The 23,435-nt window shown below is 36.6% G+C and overlaps 1 protein-coding gene across 4 annotated transcripts in view; it reads left to right on the top strand.

Annotated features, from left to right (window-relative positions):
* The window catches only part of RPS6KA5 (ribosomal protein S6 kinase A5), a 67,530-nt gene that overhangs the window by 25,074 nt on the left and 19,021 nt on the right, over positions 1–23,435 (top strand). For 2 of the 4 annotated variants that reach the window (XM_054634739.2, XM_077180615.1), the window contains exons 4-7: positions 1,058–1,173; positions 1,982–2,089; positions 12,725–12,808; positions 15,211–15,314. In XM_054634739.2, the coding sequence (XP_054490714.1) occupies positions 1,058–1,173; positions 1,982–2,089; positions 12,725–12,808; positions 15,211–15,314 (412 nt within the window). Of the gene's footprint in view, positions 1–1,057; positions 1,174–1,981; positions 2,090–11,911; positions 12,040–12,724; positions 12,809–15,210; positions 15,315–23,435 lie in introns of those variants that run through there. The other 2 variants (XM_077180614.1, XM_077180613.1) reach the window with 2 other exon arrangements.

The raw sequence follows: 23,435 nt of genomic DNA, 5'->3' as shown, positions 1-23,435 counted from the left end.
TTTTTTTAGAGGAAGGAAGCAATTCTAAAATGTAGGTTATTTATACTTCATTCAGTCTTTCTCATTTGCTTGCTGGTCTAGATAAATAATCCTTCTCATGTTGTTTGATTCCACTAATATTCCTTTTCAAAGAGAGAACTGGAGAACTGAAAAGTGGAGAGAGATCAGAATATGTACAATTTGTATATATGCTTTCTCCTTCCAACTATTAACTTAAAATAGGATTGGATGTCTTTTATGGATTTGTGTTTTATACCAACAAATCTACAGAAACAATATTCAAGAAAATACCGAGGAAGATTTTGTCGGGCATGTTCCCTGCTCTGTGTATGTAGACCTCAAATACAGTAATGGGGGCTGTGAGGTTTCAAATTAATGGCTGTAATGTACACTGCTACCATAAACAGCTCTACATCTAAAAAATGTTTGTGTTACAGTGGAGCTCTGTTGTAATAATTTTTTTCCTCTCCCTTACTGTGGGAAAATCCTTATGTCATAGCCTGCAAAGAATGAAAGTGTGGTTTCCATGAGGGAGTGTATGTGGAAATAATCTCCTGCAGTAAGTTTTGCCATCAAGGTTTCCCTTGTGAAGGGAAAATTTTGTAATTGTCTGTCAATAAATTGATTATTTCCCCTAATACCTGTTTTCTGAATTGCTTTTCTTTGTGTCAGGCTGCCTTGTTGCTCATCAGAGTATTTCATAAGAGTCTGCAGGGGTTCTGTTTGTAGATATGATTTGTGCTTCTTTCTTTTCATATTCCTAAATAACTAAAACACTGATTTTGTGGAAAAACCTATCTTTATAATTTAGGAGTAGTTGAGGCTTATTTTATGGTTTTGATGCTTATTTAGGAGTGGGTCTTGTTCTTCCTTCAGTTCTCTAAGAAAGAAATTGATTATTGTACAGCATGATGAAATACTTGTGAATTACAATTAAGGAAAAGCATCTGATATAGAATGTGTTACTAAATAGCTTACAATGTACCTAGTAATATTTCAATAAGAAAATAAAATTGTCAGAAAGTGAAATTATAAGGTTCTTTGCTCTATTTTTTAGACTATATAAATGGAGGAGAACTGTTTACTCATCTTTCACACAGAGAGAGATTCTCAGAAAATGAGGTGCAAATTTACATTGGAGAAATCGTTTTGGCACTTGAACATCTCCACAAGGTAAAATAACTTTACTCTGGTGCTGATTTTGAGGACTTACAGCTGTATTCTTTTTGTATCATATAAATTTAATAAGGAGTACTATTGTTTTAGATAGTTTTAAAATGAAAGTAACTTTGTCTAGCAATGGGACATTAGTTGTATAATTAGAAATAACCCCCAATGAAGTGTCCCTCCTTGTGCACTAGATTAAGGCCACAATTTTTTGCCTGCAAGGTGAAGAGTAATGTTACTGACAAATGATTTGTTCATTTCTAGTAATCCTTGTGAACCAGTGTTTGTCACCAAAACTAATTTGTAGTGAACATGAACAAGTTTTGGGTTGAAATAGTTGGTTTTCCTTGTTTCTACACAACTGAATAGTAGAGTTCTAGCACAGCTGTAGACATGAAGTGTTACAGTTCTCAGAAGTAATAAGCAGATTTGTACACTATTACAAAGTATGCATGTATGTGTGGTCTATGTCTAGACTGTATAACAGAAGGATCCATTTTCATTCTTAATGAAAGGAGAACTGAATTTTGCACTCAACAGCAAGTATTTGGTCACTTTTAGATTCAAGGGGTATACAGTATGTCTTTGAAATTTTAAGACATTAATGCACAGTGTAATTTCTAAGATTTTAAATGTAATTTTAGTTATTTTTTCAAGGGCTTTTAAAAATTGTCCTTTTTGAGGTGCAACTTTCATGTGTCAGACTACCTTAATAATGTGAATTTTGGTACCTTTATATTTAAAAACATTCAGCAATATCTTCTTGATGTGGTGACACTATTTTGAAATACTTTTTCTTATATTCTGTTTGCAGTTGGGGATTATATATCGGGATATAAAACTTGAGAATATTCTCCTTGATTCTGATGGCCATGTGGTGCTGACAGACTTTGGTCTAAGTAAGGAGTTTCTTACTGATGAGGTGAGTATTTGGCTCTCCAGTAAGTGTGGACAGAATTTAGCAAGATGACAAAGTCTTGTTGAAATACTAAGCACATTTAAAAAGATGGAAATCCTGCATTCCAGACTCTTACATCATAGAACAAAATCTAGTTGTCTCTGTTACTAGGTTTTGAGCTTTCAGTGTATTGGTTTTAGGCCTGCCAGTGTTGTCATACATCTTTGTTCTAGTTTCCCCTGAAAAGCTTTCATACTTTCTTCTGCTGCCCTTGACATGAAAAGGGAAAGACCTGCATAAGTCTGAAAAGTCACTTACATTTTCATTTTCAGATGCCTTTTTAAAAAAAAGCTTTACTGTGCTAATTCATTGGAATGACTAGGCAAATGGTATGCTATGACTCTTCCTTATGCTAATAATAATTAATGTATTATTATCTTGTCTTTTTCTCATCTCTTTGTGTCACTTTTAATAAGCTTAATTGCAAGCTTTTAGGATAAAAGCTTATTTCTTACTAAGTAAGTACATAGTACCTAACAGTGATCTCTGACTATTGATGTTAGCTGTTAATTATTTGTAAGGTACAGTTCTATCTCCAAATAAGCTTTTTAGATTTCAGAGAGTCAAAAGTGTGCAGGATTTTACTTCTGAGAAAACTTTAAAATGGATGTTTTTGGCTTTCACATTAGGTTTTACAGGTATTGAAATCTGGGACTGCAGATCTAAAAGTCTTTGTTAGAAGCAGCAGAAGGATTTTCTAAAAATAGATGGCTGGTAGTTTCCTCTAGAACATTTGCATTTCAAATGGAGTGTGGTAGGATTTAGGAGGGACCATTTAAAAAGATATTAAATTTTACTTTCTGAAGCAGGGAAGTAATAGAGATAATGTCAGTATATTCCTTCTAAGTTACAGCACAAAAGCAAGAGGAAGTTCCACTGGTGTGAGAAGGGATTAGCAGCAGATTGCCACAGCAGTGCCAGAGAGTAAGTGCAGAGAGATGCAGTTTTCATCAGGAAAGAATGATAGTGAAAGGTGTGGCTAGAGAGAGTGGCACCTGTAGAGCTGTGAGAAGAGCTGTGCTAGGCACCAGAGACAGAGTCAGGTACTGAGGGGTGAGAAAAGGAGCAGTACCCCAGCCTCTGATCCAGAGCTGAACGAAGCCTAAATCTTCACTGTGTTAGCAATGTTAGAATGAATCAGAACCTTTAAGTCTCAAACCAGGTTTTTTTAAGAAGCACATCTCATCTCTGCTCACCTTTGGCACATCATTTACAAGCAGTGCAAGGAAACAGGAGAACTTAGATAGGCATCAGAGATATGTTTGCTTTATCCACACTCTGAATTGGATTCTTCTTTCTCCAGTCATTAAATAAAGCCATCTTGCTCCTTGGAAATTTAATGTTGGTTCTTCTGACTCTAATCCATTCTGTTTTCAGTATATAAGTGTGTTCATTTAACTATATTTTTTCTTTTATTCTCTTTCACATTTTATATTTGTTCTCCCTGTAAAAAATCTCAACAGTTCTCATGTTTCTTTTAACAAGAAAAGTAATTGCAATTGTGTTGTTTGCTTTCAAAATCTAAGAAATTGTCTGCATTTGACTTAAGTTTTCATCTGTGCTATTGCAATTTAACTACTGAATTTAAACATGATTAAAATGACCTATTTACACATAGAAATTGACATTTCATATGGTATTTTTTGTAGATATTCAACCTACTACTAGAGCACTTAAAATTCATTACAATAGATACTTAACTTACACTTCTGAACCAATGTACTTACAGCAGGTAGAATTTGCCTGTATAGTGTTTTCATGCTCACTAGGGTAACACTTCTAAATAAAATTACAGCTGTGTAAGTCAGATAAAGGTGTAGCATTTGCAGTTTAGTCAAAGCAGTGTACTTTCATTTGTCTCCCTTTCTTCACATGTCTTTCCTGGTCCACCTGCTTCTTGCAAGACTTTTGCCATTAGAAATGCATGCTTAAGCAAGTGGAGTTTATTCTAGTAATCTTCTTTTTGGACTGATTATCTGACACAAGTTGTATTTAGGTTATTAAAAAGGGATAAAAATTGTCATAGTAGAGATGTGCTCTATATTTAGAGTTCTTATTAGAGAGAAACACTTCATCATGTATTTATGAAGTTTGGATAGTTTTGTAGTTAGTGATGCTTGCTAGAAAACATCATGATTCAGTATTTTCATTATCTCTGCTATAATCTGATGACTGTTAAAGATTTCCACACACCTGGGCACCTAATGAATCAAACAGGACTACAATAATTAAAGCAGATTGACTGTTCTGCAGTGGAGAGGTGGGAAGCTGCTTTTCCTTAAGCACTGTTTGAGTGAAAGGAAGCAAATGCCTGTGACTTGTAGAAAAACAGAAACCTATTGATTTCTGCCATGCTGCTACTGAAGCATGTGTGAAGAGTGCATTGTCAAGTGTTCTCTCTGTTTCAGTTATCATGTGAAAATAGCATGTGAGAATTAAACATCCCAGTTAAAGAAGGGCAGCTTTAAGAGCTTGAAAGTATTTTATGGTATTGCTTTGCTGAAACCTGAAATTTGTCTTTTACAACTGAATCAACAGTGATGTTGCCTTTGTTTTTCTTTAAAATGAAGCAATATGCTCTTACTTACATGCAAAAAGAAGAAATTACCTGACTGGGATAAAGTAGTTCAATAAAAAGGAATTTTCACATAGGGTAGGTCAGTATCGTAAGGTATTTAAATATGAAATTATTTTTGATACAAACTTTATTTAAAAGCTCATGAAGACCTACAGTTTTACTAGCCTAACCAAATAATGGGATTAGGTAAGAGATTCAGTATTGCTTTTTATGGCATTTGCATCCTTAATCCTGTGATGAATTTAAGGCTAGTGTATAAGATTTTTAAATCTCAATTGAATTGTAAACAAAATTGGGGTAAAAAATACATCAGGACAAAAGTCCTGATGTTTTCATGCATCTCAGTCTAGTGTTTGTCTAACTGGGTCTCAAAGTACATTTGCATGTGACACTAATATAAGTTATTATTGGGGACACAGAGAATTGGTAGAAATTGAAACTTCTACAGCACTATTTTGTTCATTGCACAAGTGAAATCACTTCAGTGGGGCTTTTTTGTTTGTTTGTTTTTTCTTTTTTGTTTTCTCAGGTCTTGTAATACATTTATCTTTAAAAACCCCTGAACTCTTAAGTTGTTGTTTTGGGGTCTTTTTCTATTGTATTTGTGTGTTATCTTTGTCTGGTGGACTTGTAGCTTATATCTTTTTTAACTCATTAATAGCTCCACTTCTATGCTGGACTTGTTTTGATTTGGTCAATGTCAGTTTAACCTAATCATCAGGTCTGGTCTTAATTTTGATGTGTATTGCTAAAGTGCTACTTCATTTTTCAAAGTCCTTTTACAATCTTATTTTAGTATACATGGAGATCTCTCTCTTAAGCAAAATAATATGAACACATGCATTGAATTACTGTGAAAATGATCTATTTGACCATGCAATTGTTTTTCTTCTTAATTAAATCCGGTGAAGAACACTTTCTTCCAGAGTGTAGTGAATTGCTCAATTCTGCATTGGTACACGTCTTCTGCATTAGCTTAAGTTTTTTTCTGAAGCTTTTGTGTTTGCTTAATGAAGTTAAAAAAAATAGATAGTAAATACTGAATGTTGTCAGTCTTCAAACAGTGTGTCTGGGAGCACACACATGCCTTAGTAAAATGGGTAAATAAAAATGGGTATTCAGTATGAGGGATGGTTGAATTGAAGCCTAAGACAGTTGGGTGGATGTCTGTGTACTTCTATCTGATGTGTAGAATGAATGATTCCTATACATTGTTGTTTCTTCATCTGAAAATCTCTTGATGAGAGTTGCAAATTTAGTTATAACTCAAATGCTTTTCACTATTGAATTTTGTTTTCATTTATTTGATGATAGAGTGAACATTCTGTTCTGGAAAGAAAAGTAGTATGTATTTTTAAATATTTTAAAGCACATTCCATTGGAGGAAAACTGATTGGAGGCTAGTCCACTATGGGTTTTGGTAGATGAACTAGGAAGAGATTTGTGCACATTCTTAGTGCAGTTTAAAGGAAGTTCAGAACAGAAGGAAGTGACTACGACTTGACTCATTTAATGCTTTAGGAGCTGTGACCTTGTAGATTAGTTATGCATTTAACTTTAAAAGACCCTTTATAATTGTCCAATTAAAGTGATAATGTCTTATCATTGCAATTAGACAGTGCATCCTCCAACACTGAGCAATCTCTTGCAAAAATGAGTAAAATTATCTATGCTTTAGATGACTTGCTACATATGCTTGTGTTTTAGTTAAAGGATTGTTCAGTGATGTCAACATAAGAAACAATTATAAGAAGTAGGTTTACATTTCTTTAAAGAGAAAAAAGTCAGAGTAAACTGAATAGTGAAATTAGTCCACAGAAGTTAACATTGGTTATAGATCTGTCTGGATAATTAGTTTTGGAAAAATAAATGAAATAGTAGCAAAAACTTTTTGCTTTGTTTGGTGTACTTCAGTTGGCTTAGTTTAAATATCCTGAAAATGAATAATAAGAACATATTAAACACTCTAAAGGCACATCACTGAGCTGGACTAATTTAATTGCAAACCAGGTCATCAGTGAGTTGACTGAGCCTTTACTCAAGAGGTTTCCCTTTTCAGTGCTTATCACAATGAAGATTGTGCTTTTCCAGCATGGACCAGTAATGCAGAGGACCAGAGCATAAAGTAGTTTCTCTCCAGATTTTGATGTCAAAATATTAAAGTCCTGTTAAGAATTTTTGCAAGACAGATCATGATTTCTTACAATGACTACTTCAAGGATGCTGTTTTCTTATTGTAATATACCATTAAAAAAAAAAAGAAAGCTGTTTTGAAGGGAAACATCATCTGTGTTAAGTAGTCTGTTATCCAATCTTCTATTGGATATTATGTTGCTAGTCAACTCAGAAAAATTCTGATTCTGTTTTTGAAGGGAAAAAAGTAATTTTCTGAGGGCAAACACTCCCATTGTCATTAATCCATTCTTGTCACAGATTTTTTTTCTTTTGAATAACTGTGAATAATACCTTACTTCCATGAAACTTGGTCAGCCAGGTGAAAAAGTTTGAAAAACTTAAGTGACCAGAGATTCACAGCCAAATGTAAATGAATTTAGAACCAGATGGATTGCATTGGAGTAAAATTGTCCACTATTTTACCTATTACATCTGGATCTCTCTGAAACTATAGATATTTAAATGAAATGTTCTATATGATTTTCTTCATTAAAAGAAAAAATTAACTATTGAAGGCTTGTAGTAACAGGTAGCAGAATTCTTCCCAGAATTAGTACTCTTCCATATCTTACAATTTTGCTTATGTTTGAAGAAATATGAGTTTTCAGGTTTTGCTTTGTATGCTGTTCTTTCTTGATACTACTGCCTCTCTCTTCTCAAAAAGATAATGATTTTGAGAAGAACCTAGTACAAAATGTTCATCCAAGTTGACAGTGGTACATACTTGCATTCCTCCCAGACAATAATTTGTTTCTGGATTTCTTGTCTGCAGAATTGAGACTTTTGTTTTCTTTACTCTTAGTTGTTTGCTTTAAAATCCAATATCAGCAACTGGTTTAAATAATTGCTTGTAGATTTGCAATTGAACTGCACTGTGAAAGCAAACACAGGTATTTTAAAAGTCTGTGAAAAGAGTTCTTGAATCTCCACTTGACATTAGATCAAAGTGTGGCCTTCCCTTGGCTTTTGTTCTGGGGTCACAGAGGTAGAGGTCACAGATTTCATGCTTAATGCAGTTCAAGGTTTAGCTGCCCTTGCTGTCCCCTTTAATTGCCTGTTCTGATGGCATCTGCTGGCAGGCAAATCTCATTCTTGCTTGAAAAATTCAGTAGCATTGTTCCACGTGTGTTTTGGAAGCAGAAATCATTAGTCTAGCTGTGCCAAGAGGCATAGTAACCAATATGGTATTTTGACTTAACTGGCTTCTTCCAGCTGGAACAGCCACCAGGAGAGGATGTTCAGTTAATTTCCCTGTCCTCTTCAAAAAATTCTTCATATGATGACGTTGCAAACTAGTGGACCTTGATCTGCCCTATTGCAACCATTCTTGCCCTCATCTATAAACTTTCATTTTTGTTACAGCCTTCATTATGATTTTGTTATATGCAGCAGAGCAGTCTAACTAGTGTACCACTGAACTGTTTTTTGCCTGTCTTTGACCTTTGCAGGAGACAAATGAGGAATAACATAGTTTTGGTTGTGAATAGGAGTTTACAGCTACAGAAGCAACAGTCTTCAGCTGATAGACTCTTTGGTTGAAGTAATACTTTCTAGTATGGACAGCTTAATTATTCAGTGTTAAATCTGCATATTATCACCAATAAGTTTCCCAAAATAATTGAAACTTAAAAAAAAAAGGTGAATAAAAAGAAGAAACCAGTCAGTATGGCAAGGACCTTGTTAAAGCAAGATTCCTCTCCCCCCCCCTCCCCCAATTTTAAACCTATATCACATCTTTGAACTGTGAGAGGTCTCTCTGTCAATTTTCATATGTCTTCCTGAATTAAGACTGTAATTATTGTTATTCTGGGCTATTAAGTGACAGTGAAAGATGTCACAGATATAATTTCTATGGAAATTAGTTTTTTCCTTGGTGCATTTTTATTTTTGAGGTAACTATCTATGAGGTAGGATCACCCCTAAGGCTTGCTGAAGGTACAGATCCTATTTCTGCCAAGAATTCAGGCTTTTCAATCTTTACTTGTGATTTCCCTGAAATGCAAAATCCATTCAGCAGGGCAGCTTGTTAGAACAACCCCTGCTATGTGGCCTTTACATATTACAACTAATTTTCAGTTATGATAATGTTCTTTTGATTGATCCTATGGTCCTGGTTTTCTTTTTAAGCTTACCAAGGGAGCCCTAATACTTGATCAGTAGCTTGTGGCCAGTTTGCTGATAGCTAATAAATGAGATATTCTGTGTGATACTGCTGAACTCTTCAACTACCTAAATTCTTCAGTCCTGTAAGCTGTTCCTGGAGGAACTGTGGTTCTGGGCTAGGTTCTTCCTGCTTTGTCAGGAAGCAGCACAATGGGGAGACTGCTCCCTGCATTAGTGTGAGCCAAGGGTGACCACAGCAAGTATGGATCTATGTGCTCACTGACCAGTGGTGCAAGAAGATCAGAAGAAGTTTAGTGCCAGAAAAACAGGCTTGGGCAACTGTCCAGTAGTTATCAGGAAAGTCTGTTGTGAGGAGAGAGGCTTGAGGACAAGTCAGGATTTGAATTTGATGGATCGGCATCAGCAAGATACCCAGCCAAGTACAGACTTCCCTACAGCACAGCTGATGCAGGAGCCTGAACTCTGGCTCCCAGCTGGAAGTGGAAGAGGCCCTCGATGAGCTTCTACACGGGTCACTCTGCATTTTGTCAGAATTGGTCTTAAGTGAAGATGCCTTAACACCCAGGATTGGTGAAAGATGTTGTGGAGCCTCTTGATAAGCTCAGGGCCCTGACATTGGTATCCTGGGAAAGTTTTCACTGTTTATGCTTGTAGCAAAGCTGCAAGTTATGACTTTCAGGACTGATTACATAAACTCACACCTGTACAAAAAAGGAGCAATGATGAATAACTGATTTCTGTATTCTAGAAATGTTGGTGTATCTTTTCTTTCTAATGGGGTGCAGAACACTACTGATAGAGCCCAGAGAGGCTCTAATTGATGCAGGCTGGAACTTTGAAGTACCTTTCACAAAGGAAGAAAGGCAACTTTGAGCAGTTGCGAGACTTAATAACTGTCAGAGCTACCCTTGCACATGTTGTAAAAAATATGAAATTGAATTTGTATTATTGTAAGCTAGGATGTCCTCTAAAGGACATACATCCTTTTGTGGCAGTAGTGACTGTTTCTCCATCAGTCAGGCCTTTCCTGTAGACATGGTGAATGTGATTAGTCTCTGCAGCAAAATGGAGTTTGATCCTTTTGCTTTTTTGTTGCTGTTAATGTGCTTTTTTCATATTTGTTGAAGGAGGTCATTAGATAACTGAAAGCATAAGACCTCTCTGTCTTTGAGGAGAAATGCTTTCTACATTTTTCAGGTAGTTTCAAAGACAAAAAAATTCTTAAGCTCAAGTATTTGCAAGATGTGCATGTTCAGTGAGCATTCACCTGTAGGTAATCCAAGTTCAGTTGTTTTTTAAGAATATCCTTTCTTGTCTTACATCTCATAACATGGAAGTGTTAATAATGTGGCTTTTGGAATTTGGATTTATGTTATACAGTTGAATGAAATGTAAATTTGGAGGGCGTACAAAATAAGACTTGGCTGTGGTTTCAAAATGAATGTTGAAATACAGCTTACAGTGGCATTTTGTGACAGAATCACAGAGTGGAAGGGATTGCTGGAAGTCAGCTTGCCCAATTCTTGGCACAAATACAGTTACCTAGAGCTGGTTGCCCAGAAGAAGCCTTTTGAACATCTCCAAGGAGAGATACTCCCCAACCTTCATGGCCAGCCTGTGAGCCAGTGCTCAGTCACAGTAAAAAGGTGTTTCCTCCTCTGGTCCTGTCACTGGGCACCACTGAAAAGAGCCTTGCTCCCTCCTTTTTTGCATGCTTTCTTCAGGCATTTTTGTACATTGATGAAATCTCCCTGAGCTGTCAGGTTTACCTCTTCAGGTGAAACAGTCCCAGCTTTATCAGCCTTTTCTCATAGGTTCCCTTAATCATATTTATGGTTCTTTGCTGGATGCTCTCTGCTATATCCATGTCTCTCATGTACCCAGGAGACCAGAAAATGACAGAAAATAAAACTGTTATTGGAGATAACATTCTTTGAAAATGGTTGCAAACCCACGTGTAGTGCATAACAGCAGGAACTATTAGTGACTTCCTGGAAGAGGCATATTTAACAGTGACAGATTTACCTAAGTGTGCCTAAAGAAACTTCATACTCTAAAACCTGAGTTCAAGTAACAGCTAGATGTAATTGATGAAGCTTATAACTTAATAAACCACAGCATAAACAAAGGTTTCCAACAAAGAAGTATCTGGATTTTGACTTCAGCTGTTTTGAAGTCAGAACATGCTACAGCATCTTATGAAGGTGAATCTGTGTCAATCTATAGTTGAAGTCAGAGTGCTTTCCTTTCAGACAGTTGTCTTGATATCTCACTTTGGCTGCATTATCTTTACTCTTTGGAGAGGTAGCAAGTGAAAAGAGCAGTTTCTTTCTGTGTTTTCCACTCCCCTTCCTTTTCCTTTTCACCCTTCTTCCTCCCTCCCTCCCTCCTACCCTCCCAGCTGAAGGAAAAAAGAACAGAGATTGAATAGGTTTAGATTCTGATGGAGGGCTAGGAATTTCTGACATTTTTCTTTGTTTGTGCTTTCTATCACACTATATTTCTTTAAGATAACAGGTACTAGAAAAGATTATCAAACAGAAAAAAAGTTGTGTCAAAAGAAAGTGGAATCATGAAAAGCTCATTATTATATGGTTTTGTCTCAGAAGTTAATATTTCAAATTAATACTTAAACAAAATGAGGCCTTTTAACTATTCAGAACTCAGAATTTTACCCCAAAAAACCAGTCACAGTATATGTATTTTAAGAAATACAGTTTAATAATATGCTGCTGGACTGTTTGATTTTTATGCCTTAGGGTAGCACAGAGCACTATTTCTACTTTTAGAAGCTTCTTCTCATTAGTGTAGTCTCTTATATAGCACCTGTTTTAAACTCCAAACCTGAATCTACAAATGTAAAACCTGACTTTTGAAATATTTGCTTTTTTGAACACTCTTCTTTAAAGGACCTATCAGGATCTCTCCCCAAAATGCTAGAAGCATGAAGGATAAGGGAGGAACAATGTTGCATGGCCCAAACACATGTGCTTTCGTCATTAGCAAGGTACAGCATGACCTCATGTTGACCTCAAAGGTAAATGGCTACCAGGGAACAATTATACATGCCTGTGAAAGCAGCTTAGTTTTGAACAAGAGAATAATTCAGTGTATAGAATAAAATTAAATTTACAACACTGTCTGCCTTTCCCCTTCTCTGTCTTGTCTCTCTCCAAGTCTCTTCTTGAGAGAATGTTGTTTCTTATATATGTGTTTGTTGCGAGAGAAAACAAGTTTTCTAGAGGTCATAATGAATTCCTAAATATGGGGAACTCAAAGGATCTTGTATCCAATTTAGTCAAATTGTACATCTTACAAGTAATTCCCTTTTTAATGAAAAGTTTCATTTGTTATCTAGAGTATTGGTATTGCAGCCTTCAAAATGTATATCTGTGTTAGTTGGGGAATCTTGTGAAGTTCTGAAACGTGTAGATCATTTAGACTTATGGGAGAGTTTTTCTAAATATTAGTAGATTAATTTTTGTGTGCTTATCTTAGACTGCAACACAAACTTATGACATTTTATTTTTTCATAGAAGACTAAATATTCTGTAGCATTATGTGATACGTCACTACAAATGATGGAATGATGGAATATTATTTAGCTAGCAGTTCTGAGCTATTTGGAGAAGAATTGCTGCCAGCATCTCGGAACTGTTAGCCGTATCTATCCCATATTATTTGTACAATATAATTGTTTGATGTAATTCTTTTTTTCCTAGAATGAGAGAGCATATTCCTTCTGTGGAACAATAGAATATATGGCTCCAGATATTGTAAGAGGGGGAGACACAGGACATGATAAGGTATGTTCTAAGTTTATTACTGAAAATAAACTAATTCTTCAGTCAACATATTGCTCATCTTCAGGGGTTTTTGTAAAATATGACATGTTATCTTATTTAAGTATCTGTTATTTAAGGTCGTCCTAAAATAGATTGTTTCCTGTGTCTTCAATTTTATGTTGATGTATTTTCCTCTTCTGATCTGAAGTAAAAGGCATATTTATAAAGATATTGAGGCTTATTTGTGTTGTGTTCAAAATTTTTCTAAATATGCTGTGGGACATAGTTAACACTTATTTGCCTTTGCATAAAAAACTAGTTCAGAGTGGAAAATGGTTTGTGGCTAATTCTGATATACATTTTAAACTGGACGTTATAGAAATCTATTATCCTTATTGAGGTATGGGATAGGTCATTAATGTTATAAGTGTTCTCATATTGTAAAATTGTGTGGCTTGTGACTCAAGTTTTATTGCACAATAAAGTGTCAGTAAGTGATAGAAAAGATCAAGACAGCAATAATTAACAGATGATTTTTGAAACAAAAAAACCTACTCTTTAAAATAATTCTGCAATATTCCTAGGTAACTTATTCTGATTGCTCACTATAATGGGAAGTTTTGGAGACTGTTTGATCTCTGTGGTTTTTTGCTGTAGACTGAGTTGAGTTGTCTTTGTTGTGGATCATGGAATGTAGTTGATTGTGGTTCCTTTTATAGCAGCCCTCTGTAAGAACTGGAAGAGTCTGACTTTTGCCTGAGAAAGTTCTTTCTTTTCCTTCTCTGTGCATTCTGTGTCTCTTTGGTCTGAATTTACCTTCAGTTAGGGAGCACTGTAGTGGGCACAGCTGGGATCTGGCAGTTTGAAGTAGAGCAGAATAACCTCCCTGATTATTCTACTACACATAAAATAGAGTGTGCTTTTTCTTTCCACTTAGTCATTGTCTCACACCTACCTTGAATTCCACTATAATCTCTTTGTCTTTTTCTACTGTACTGCTTGCCCAGTTGCTATTAAAAATGGAATTTAAAAAACTTACAAATTGAAGCTCTTTCCTGCACTCTCTTAGTTTAGTCATGCCACCCCCAGAGCATCTCTCTAATTTCTCAGTCACCTTGAATTATGATTCTGGCTTCTCAGAGCTTAAAAATTCAGTCTTGTTGCTGAGTTAAAGAGGAAACTCTGTTCTGTTATCTTTGGTTCTGTCTGATACTTTCATCAGATGTTGTGCAGAGTCATACAGTGCTCTATAAGGAGTAACTTCTCCATTTGATAGTGACTGTTTGCTGATCAACGGGGAGATTTTGCAGTTATGTATGTTATGTTAGTTTTTTACACCACACACTCACTACCTTACCATTCACAATGTCATGCATGGTAATTTTAGAAGATTTTTTGTATATTTCATATCTGCTGCATATCTAACAACTCAAAGACCTTACAAAAAAAAGAAAACGAGATTGCTTTAGTGTGCTGTGCTCTCATTAATCAATATTTGTCATCTATAATCTCTTCTAGATGATTGCAGTGTTTGTCATAAGGACTTGCTCTAGTATGTCAGTATTTATTTTTTTAAATTTGGATTTCTGATTCTGCAGATCCTCCTTTTCTTTTGGAAAAACACATGTCAAGAAGAAATTCTTTGGTATTTTCTCTGAGAATTATTTATTTGCAAAGATAATCAGTAACAGTACAGAAACTTCAGCAGGTAGTTCTTCTAGATACTCTTGGCTGAATAGATAAGACATCAGATTCTGTGTGTTTTGAAGGAAATCCAAGTAAAATATGTGGACAAATTGTTAGGATTTCACTAGTTGTCTTCCTGTATTGTATTAATATTGCCAATGTAAGTAAAGCAGAAGTTTCATTGATTTTCATATTGTCCTTCATGGGAGAGCGTTGGAACAAGGTGGAATTTAAGGTCCTTTCCAATCCAAACCATTCTATGATTTCATAGCATTTTCAGGTGCCTGGATAAACTGTGGACTGTGATCTTAAATTCTGCTTTTTGAACATTCCTTAATTTCATTCTCAAGCTCATAAAATTTCAAGTTCCACTGCTTCTTAGCAAGCCTTAGGTTCCTCTGTTATTTTGAGTGTGTATTAGAATTCATATCACATCACAATGGTAAAAATCAAAATTAATTCTGTTGGGAAAACAAAAGAAAATTTAGTAGTTAGTAGAAAGCTTGAGAAATTATTTGAAGAAGCTAAATGGAGAGACTTCAGTATAAAATTAATTTATCACAGAAAATACCTTAAACCTTGTTTATGCTTCGTTGTATCCCATTTTGCCTTTGTAGTTGTATATAGGTAGGTTCTTCCTATGCTAGTTGCTTTCTATATGGATTGTTCTGTTTCTTCTTTTGTTAACAATTTTACTTCAGTGTATAACAACATACATAATTACTGTTGTTCTCTAGGCTGTTGATTGGTGGAGTGTTGGTGTTCTTATGTATGAATTATTAACTGGAGCATCACCATTTACAGTTGATGGAGAGAAGAATTCCCAAGCAGAGATTTCTAGGTAAGATTCAAAGCAGTGAAGTATATGTGCTTGCTAACAGATGATTCTTATGCCATAATGTATGTTTTGTGAGAGTTTGTTAATTTAAAATTTAGGAAGAAAGTGCTGCCATGGTAACATTTTGTGTGCTCCAGTTCTGTTCACTAGAATGACATCGGAAAGTAGATAGCTTTTATTAGCTAGTAGAATTGACTTTACAAAAGGCCTGTTTTGTTTAAACTGCAGTGGAGCCACAGCCTTGTAGATACATAGCCCTGTTGCATGTTTACTGTTGAAAAGGAACTCAAATGAAATCCCAAAGTATATGTAAATAGAATTATCACATTCCAGATCTTAATACATTAGAGATATCTTTAGCTAGTGATACTTTATCAGCTCTTGCTAGGTTGTTCTGGCAGGCTGCACATTTAAAGTGTCAGAATGTACCATACTCCCACCTTTTTCTTACAAATTATGTTTATTTTATTAGTGTATAGCATGAAACAAAAATCTTTTCTAGCCCATTTGCATATCTGAGAAGAAATGAATGTGATACAGAAATGAAATAAACTATACCATTCTTATCTTTTACATATAAACTTGTTGTTACATTCAGTAATCTCCACACTTTAAAGGTTTGTTTTCAGTACCTGTGTAAAAGCACTGGAGCATTTTTAAAAGGCAAAGCAATAAGCTTCTCCAAAACATGTTACTGAAATCTCCCCCAAAACAAAAATTTCCTTTTATTGGATTTCTTTTGGAGCAGGAAGTTGAGGTCCTAAATTGCTCAAATTACTAACTGCTGTCAAAATGAGCTTGTAAGTCCAGTCCCCAAACTAAGAATAGTCTTGCTTCTGTTGGAAGGTATTGTCCTGGTTCTGACCCTCACCTGAAATTACTTGATATTTAAGGTTGTAATGGATGGTAGAATATACCTCAATTGTTTAGAGAGTTTATTTTACTTATGTTATAAATTCAGGCAATTTCTTGGGAGATTAAAGCCTGTGTATTGGTTTTTACTTTTCTACCACAGCAAACAGGAAACTTGGACGGTCAGTAGAAAAAATACAGGGGAGAGAGGAGTCCATTAACGAAAGAAAATTCAGGACTTCACCTGCTTGGTTATTATATTGTAGTTAAAACTTCAGTTATCTCTTTCTGCCCTATTTAAGGTTAGAAGTTTGGTTGACTGATTACTTATGCCATGGCTGAATTTGGTAATTTTGATTCCCAAGATTTACTAGCTGGGACTCTGAAGGAGTAACAATTTTTTTTTTTCTTTTAGAGAGAACCTTAAACTGAACTTTACAGGCATTGTTTCCCAAAAAATGGGAAACTTTTTAGTTATGTATTCTACAGGACTTGACTTTATTTTGGTAGGCCCTTTGGTGCTTTTTAGGATAATAATATTTCTGATAATTTGAATGACTACATGGTTGTTAACATCTGTGCTCTGACAGCTAATTACTTACTTTCTTTAGTTGTGGCAAGTTTACTGTGTTGCTCTTTAGTCTATGTTCTGGTGGATGTTTATGCTATGCATTTACAGACAGTCCTATGGTATTTCAGTTTTTATTTTGATAAATTTAGAAGCTAAATTCTTACAGTTTCCTATAGTGAAGATGTTCCCTAGTCTTCCTGTTTCCTGAAAAAACCTTTTCTTAACTTCGCTTCTGTTGTTCTTTCTTACATATGGACAATTTATTCATGTTGATGTTTCAAGCAGATCTTGGTTAACGGAAGGGGTAATTTACCATCTGAACAAAAAATACTTCTTCCTTTTTCTTGGGTTCCTCTTGCTGATGCCAGTGCTGGTCTGATAGATCTAACTCCTTTTCTTCTTCTGTCACTTTCAAGAGATAACTCTCTGGTTTGTAGTTCTTCCTCCCAGCTATATAGCTGGAATCTCCTTATTCCTGGTTATATGATTGTGTTTCAGACTAGATTTCATCTCTTTTGTGTTACTCCTATACTCATAAGACCCAGTGGTTTATAAATCCTTTCTACTGATAGCAATTTCTTTTTTGGATCATTTCAGCGTTATGTGTCTGCAGTTTATGTCATGAATGTTATGATCCTTTTAAGAACATAGGAGAGCATTGCTGCTGCCCTGGCTGCTGCACTGAGCTGTGTGGAACCTTCTGGGCTATGGTGACTGCTGCATGCCTTGGGAGAACAGGAGTGTGTTTGGAGCTTTCCCTGAGGGCAGTGAAGAGCAGGCAAACAGAAACCAAATAGTAACAGCTGCCCCTGATAATGAAATTACTGGCACAGAGATAGGAGTTGGTACAAACTTCTTTCTTGATAGCAAGGTTGTTCTAACCAGAAATTACATTGGTTAACCTAAATATGCTTAAACTTTCCAATTGCAGCAGACTTGTGAGCAAGTACAAAAAATGAATTCTCTATCTGTTGAAAGCATGGTTTTATTTTTCTGAGTTTAGGGGGAAAAAAAGTCGTCTTTTAAATGGATCCAGGTCCTTCTTTTATTTTACCTAGGTAGGAAGTAATCTTAGATATTTTTAGATAATTTTACTCCCTCATGTGGCACAATGGTTGTGTGGTGTTAAATTTGAGAATGAAACTTTGTTCTAAAATATCTCTCCAAGGGAGAGTTCTATTCTTGTGTTGGAAACAGTGTATAGTTTCTATTTTTTTTTTCTCTTTATGATGAGAAATTGTGTTGTTCTTCTATAATGATCTTTTTGGCAACACTGTAGACTTCTTTCATGGAAAATGCAAGTTAAGTAAGTGCAAATGTTGCCTTTTATCACTGTCTCTGAAGGCTTCTCATTCACATGCTTTGTGTATGGGTTATTAAACTCAACTAAATAAAAAAAAGTCACATAACTACTCCGATATCTCTCCTTTTCTAGTGCACCCTCTCCCCTTTCTTTTCCCGTGTTCCTGAATTTTCCTTTCATTTTTGAGAATTCTGAACTTTTATTTCTGCAGAGCCAGGGATAAGAGCCATCCTGCAAAAGCATAGGCAAGGGCTGGGACTGACCACACAGCCAGTATTTTCACTTTGACTACGAATAGTTTGTAGTGCTGAATTGAAGGCAGACAAATCCATTTTAGGGAGCTGACTTTTGAGGGTCCTGTCATGTAGAGGATATAAAATGAGCAGGAAGGTTTTGGAGTACTAGTTTTACTAGTTAGTACTAGTACTAACTGCAACTGTGCAGCAGTTTAAAAAAAATCTTACCAGCTTTAGCATTATGAATAGATAGAAACTTTTTTAAAATGCATAGATACATCTATAAAATAATGATGCCATGTTAGCATACTAACACCAGTAGCAGCCCGTGGTCTTTATTTGACATAGACTTTAAATAAACTTCATGGAGGACAGCTGAAATCTGACAGTCTGTTGGATGCTGTGGAGATACTTCATCTATGATCCTGCAAGAAACCTTTTCTTCATAGAGCTGTTGGGAAGACACATAACAGCTGTGTACTGGGATGCCCTTCTTTATTGATTTCCTTCTTAAATCAGTGACTCACTCTAGTGATTGCTAGATCTTTTAAAGGATGGAACAGTCATTAAATCCAACTTCTAATTTGCATGATTTCTTCTAGGTATTTGTCCTAGAGCTTTTAGCTGCCTATCTATAAGGTAAAGCATTTTATGTTTAGATGCACCTCAGAGTGCATGAGTGGGTTTGCCTATAGATTTGTTCAACTATTCAGTAAAGCAGATAGTTTAAAGGAAGTTTTAGGTATTGTAGCACAGTTTCTGACTTGTGTAGAACCAGGGTTATGCATACATATCTGACTGCTCCAAGATGGAACAAAAGAACAAGAGAGTTCAGTTCAGAACAAGAGGTGACAGGGTCATTCTCAAGTATGAGGGTAAAAACTCTGCTTTGGAAGTCTTGTACATCTGCCCTTTAACAGAGTTACAGCTGGGGGTTGCTTTCTCTTATTCCCTGTACATCCAGATGGATATGTATCTTTTTGATGGTGCTTATAACATAATGTCTCAATTTAGAGACAAGTTTAGGAATGAGTTGCTTCCCCTAAAAAGGGTTCCAACAATCCCTTTCCACCAATAGGAAATGTATACTAGTGGATGAAAGTGAAAAAGCCTTTTCCAGTGGTTATTTGACAGAATTCCCAAAAGGCACAGGAAAAAGGCAAATAAATGCTAAAGATAAAACTGTCAGACTTTACCCCCTCTCCCCCCTGCAGTGGAACAAAAACCCAGAATGCCAGGGAAAGAAAAAAGATGCAAAACAAAAATCCACCAGCTTACCACATGGTAGGTAGAAGATAGTGGCTCCTCTCTCAGGGGAAGAAACCCAGAAAACTGAACAGGAGATTCAAACAGCAGTTTGGGCAAACAGATTAGAAGTCTTTGATGTTGATCCCTTCTTCACAGCAGATGAAGAAGATGGGGCTGGTGTGCTCTCTTTCACCAGCTCTGCTTTTTCTGTAGGGCCAAGATGGAGCAGCCCCTCTACTCCTGCTGGTCCTGACCAACTCCTGCCTTGCAGGTCCCTTTTTCTCTGGTCTCAGAATTAAACAAACTGTCCAGTTTATGAAAGAAAAGTTGCTGAAGGATTGCTGCTGCAGCTTCTCCAAGGCCGGGAGAAGGGAAAAAAATTTCTTGCCTGGGCTAACAAAAAATCAAGCTAGCCAAGCAAAAAACCACACCTCCTCAGCACCCTAGGCACCTGGGGAGTGAGGCTTTGAAAAAAATCTGCCAAGGAGCCCAAGGTTCAACCCCCCACCCTGACCCCCACCTTAAACATACCACACTCATTTTTGGGCATAAAGCAGAGGGTCAGGGAATAGACTGTCATCATAAGACATGCAGTTCTCAAGGTACTGTAGAATTAGATTGGGCATCCCCTTTCCTTCCTTATCATCCATTACTGTGTCCTTTGCATTATCATATGTGTTCTTGGTCTGTAGTTTTTATGGGGAAAACTCATCAGAGGCCAAGTTCCTGAAAAACAATACCAGTAGGGTTGCTCCTAGTTCTGCATACTCTGCCATAGAGATGGGTAAGATGGAAATGATTCATGTAGAGTTAAACTTCTTGACATATGCAAGGGGAGGTTTCTCTGAGTGTTCAGTACAGCCAGAGTTCTCTCATCAGCAGGGTAATCTCAGCTTGCCCCAGCTCACAGGGCTTATACCAGGCCAGGAAAAGCAATAAATACAGCAGAGCATTCCTTCAGCTTTCCCAATTGCCACTTGGGAAACTTAATTCTTCCTGCTTGTGTCTGTCACTGTTTCTGGATCACTGCCATAAACAATGTGGACAACCCCATAAACATGAAATGTACAAAAGGATGGTAGTGATTGAGAAAAGGAAAGGATTATTAATGCTAAAGGCCATAGCATCTTTACAGAAGCACACACGTTCCAAAAAGGATTTTGATACATGCAGCTTCCTTCCTCTGAACACTGTATGGGCTACTGTTAGAGCCTTGAGTAACCTTCAGTACAGCACTTGAGTAGTGCTGAACTAGTGAAACCAGGCTCTCTTCACTTGATCGAGCTGCTTCACAAATTTCTGCTCTCTCACATGTTGATCCAATCTGGTCTTGCTTTTCTGGCAGCTTGATTTCCATCCTAATTAATGTGATTGCAGCTTCACATACTTCAATTCCATGATAATTTTATGTGGTTCCTGGAACTTCTAAAGAAGGTAGCTTTCGTCTTCACTACTTCTGTAATATGGTTCTGTGAACCATTCCAGAGCATCATCAGTGTTTTCCAGTATCAGTCAACCTCAAAAGTATTTTTGAATTAAAGCCACTGGCAATTTATGTGAATCTCCTTGTAATGGAACATGGCAAAATGCTGCCTTTTCTGCAGTGGGTTCTAGGATGGTCAAGAGATGGAAGATACTTCTCAATATAAAACTTACTGTACATCTGTTGGAAATACAGTACAGTAGAGAGGAAACAGTTTAGGAGGTTCCTGGAGTGTGTGGAAGAGAATTTGCTCTAGAATTTCCCTTTTGATTACTAAGGACATCCCAGGGTTTCAATCTCATTGCTTTAGAAATCAATTTCAAAAAGTACAGGTTGGAGGGGTTTTCCTTTCTTCTGAGAGCCCAAAGAGAACTTGTAGTTTTCCAGAATCTTTGTTACATAACTTTCTGATTTCTTTTTGATCAGAAAGGTTGATAAAGAAGCTTCTTCAGACTTACCTAACTGCAGTGATTTTCAAACTATGAAAACATTGTCCCTCCTGTAAGTAAAGTAATTTTTCTGTCAAGGTGTCCTGTCTTCTGTCTTTACAACAGGAAGGTTTTCTTACTTCCTTACCTGCCTCCCCTTTCTGAAACTGGGTGATTTCAGAAGAGACTGAATCTTTACTTCTCCACCACTCCTGCAGTGTAAGAATACTCTTGTTTAGTGATGTTTAAATTTGGTATTAACATCCCTAATTAAAAAATCAGTTGATAATATTGTGCTTTCTTCTCATGTTCTGTAATGTGAAATGTGTCCAGAAGTTGAAGAGAAGTTTTATGGTTGCTGTTACTTCTGCTAGCAGCAGGGCTGTGATTTAGACCCTTACTGGCAGATATATATCATTAAAAAAAAACAATCCTAGATCTTTACACCATCTTAAAACTCAGACTGTGTTTTCCTAACTCCTTTCAGCAAGGAGATACTACTTAAACCAAGAGGTTAGCTTGCTTTGTCTTTTTGTTTGCTTGAAATTGGATACTATGTCTGTAGAAGCTACCCCTAGGATATGCACATTTTGAACTTGGTTTTGTTCTTCCACACTGCCAGAACAGGATTATTTAGGAAGCAATCTGTTTGCATTTATTTTTGGACTAATCCAAGAAGCTAGATATTTCAAGATAAAAATTTTCTCATGGGATAACTGACTCTAAGGATGTGTCATGCAGTAACTCTGAACAAAATTTAGGAATGTCCTGCAGCGATCAACTTAAGCTCTGGTGGAAACATACAATAGTTGAGATCTTAGTATTGCCACAAATTCATGTCATTTCAGCCTCAGTCTCTCATGGCTTCAAAACCTTTCAGTTTGTGTCTAGTGGAGGCACTGTAAGCCCTACTATGAAGTCCCCACAGTGAGAGTATGCATCAGGCTATGTAGACACATACATACAGGCTGTACCTGAGCCAGCAATGTGGCCTTGTGGCAAGGCAGCAAATGGTATCCTGGGCTGCATTACACAAAGTATCATCAGCTTAGGGATATGATCCTTCCTCTCTACTCAGCACTGCTGAGGCCACATCTGGAGTCCTGGTCCCACTTCTGGTCTCTCCAGTGAGTGCATGAGAGTGATATATTGGACATATTGGAGAGAGTCCAGCAAAGGGCTGATGACAATATGAGGAAAGGCTGAGAAGGCTGTCACTCTTCCACCTGGAGAAGGGAAGGCTTAGGGACACCTTGTCAATGTGCATAAATGCCTGAAGAGAGTGTGCAAAGAGGGAACCAGGCTCTTTCAGTGGTGTTTGGTGACAGGAGTAGAGATAGGGCCCACAAATTGAAACACAGGAGGTTCCCTCTAAGCACTAGGAAACATCTTTTTACTGCAAGTGTGACCGAGTACTGACATAGGCTTCCCAAAGGAGGAGGTGAAGTCTCTCTCCTTAGGGGTACTCAAAGGGTTTCTGACCATGGTGGTGAACAGCTGGCTCTAGGTAACTGAGCAGGAGGAGTTGGACCAGATGACCTCCAGAGATCATTCCAACCTCAACTCTTCTGTGATTCTGTATGCTGAAAGGTTTTTTGTGTCTTTATTTTAAACCTGCTCATGTGTCTTTGGTTGTGTTACTTTCCTTTAGAGTCCTTAGCTTCAGTATTTAGATTTGGAGTAACTGAAGGAAAACTTTCCTACCTGTTTGTATAGAACTGTGGGGACTGCAGATATAAAAGATAGGAACTGAAATGTGATTCTACTTAGGCTTCCAAAGTTTTGACTTCCACTGGCACAATGTGATGGTTTCTAGTTCTTGTATTGAAAAAGTGGTGGGGTCTCTGTTTACTTTCTCTTTACTGTTTTTTTCTGCCCAGCTCCCTTGAGTCATCTTTTCAGTAAGCTAGACAGTCCTAGCCTTTTTATAAAACTTTCTATAAAACATATTCTATGTCTGATTGGTCTTATTACTGTTCTCTAAAACTTTTCCAGTTATAGTG

The sequence above is a fragment of the Agelaius phoeniceus genome, chromosome 6 (genome assembly GCF_051311805.1).
Source record: "Agelaius phoeniceus isolate bAgePho1 chromosome 6, bAgePho1.hap1, whole genome shotgun sequence".
NCBI classification, from domain to species: Eukaryota; Metazoa; Chordata; class Aves; order Passeriformes; family Icteridae; genus Agelaius; species Agelaius phoeniceus.
This window is presented reverse-complemented; position numbering and strand designations above follow the sequence as displayed.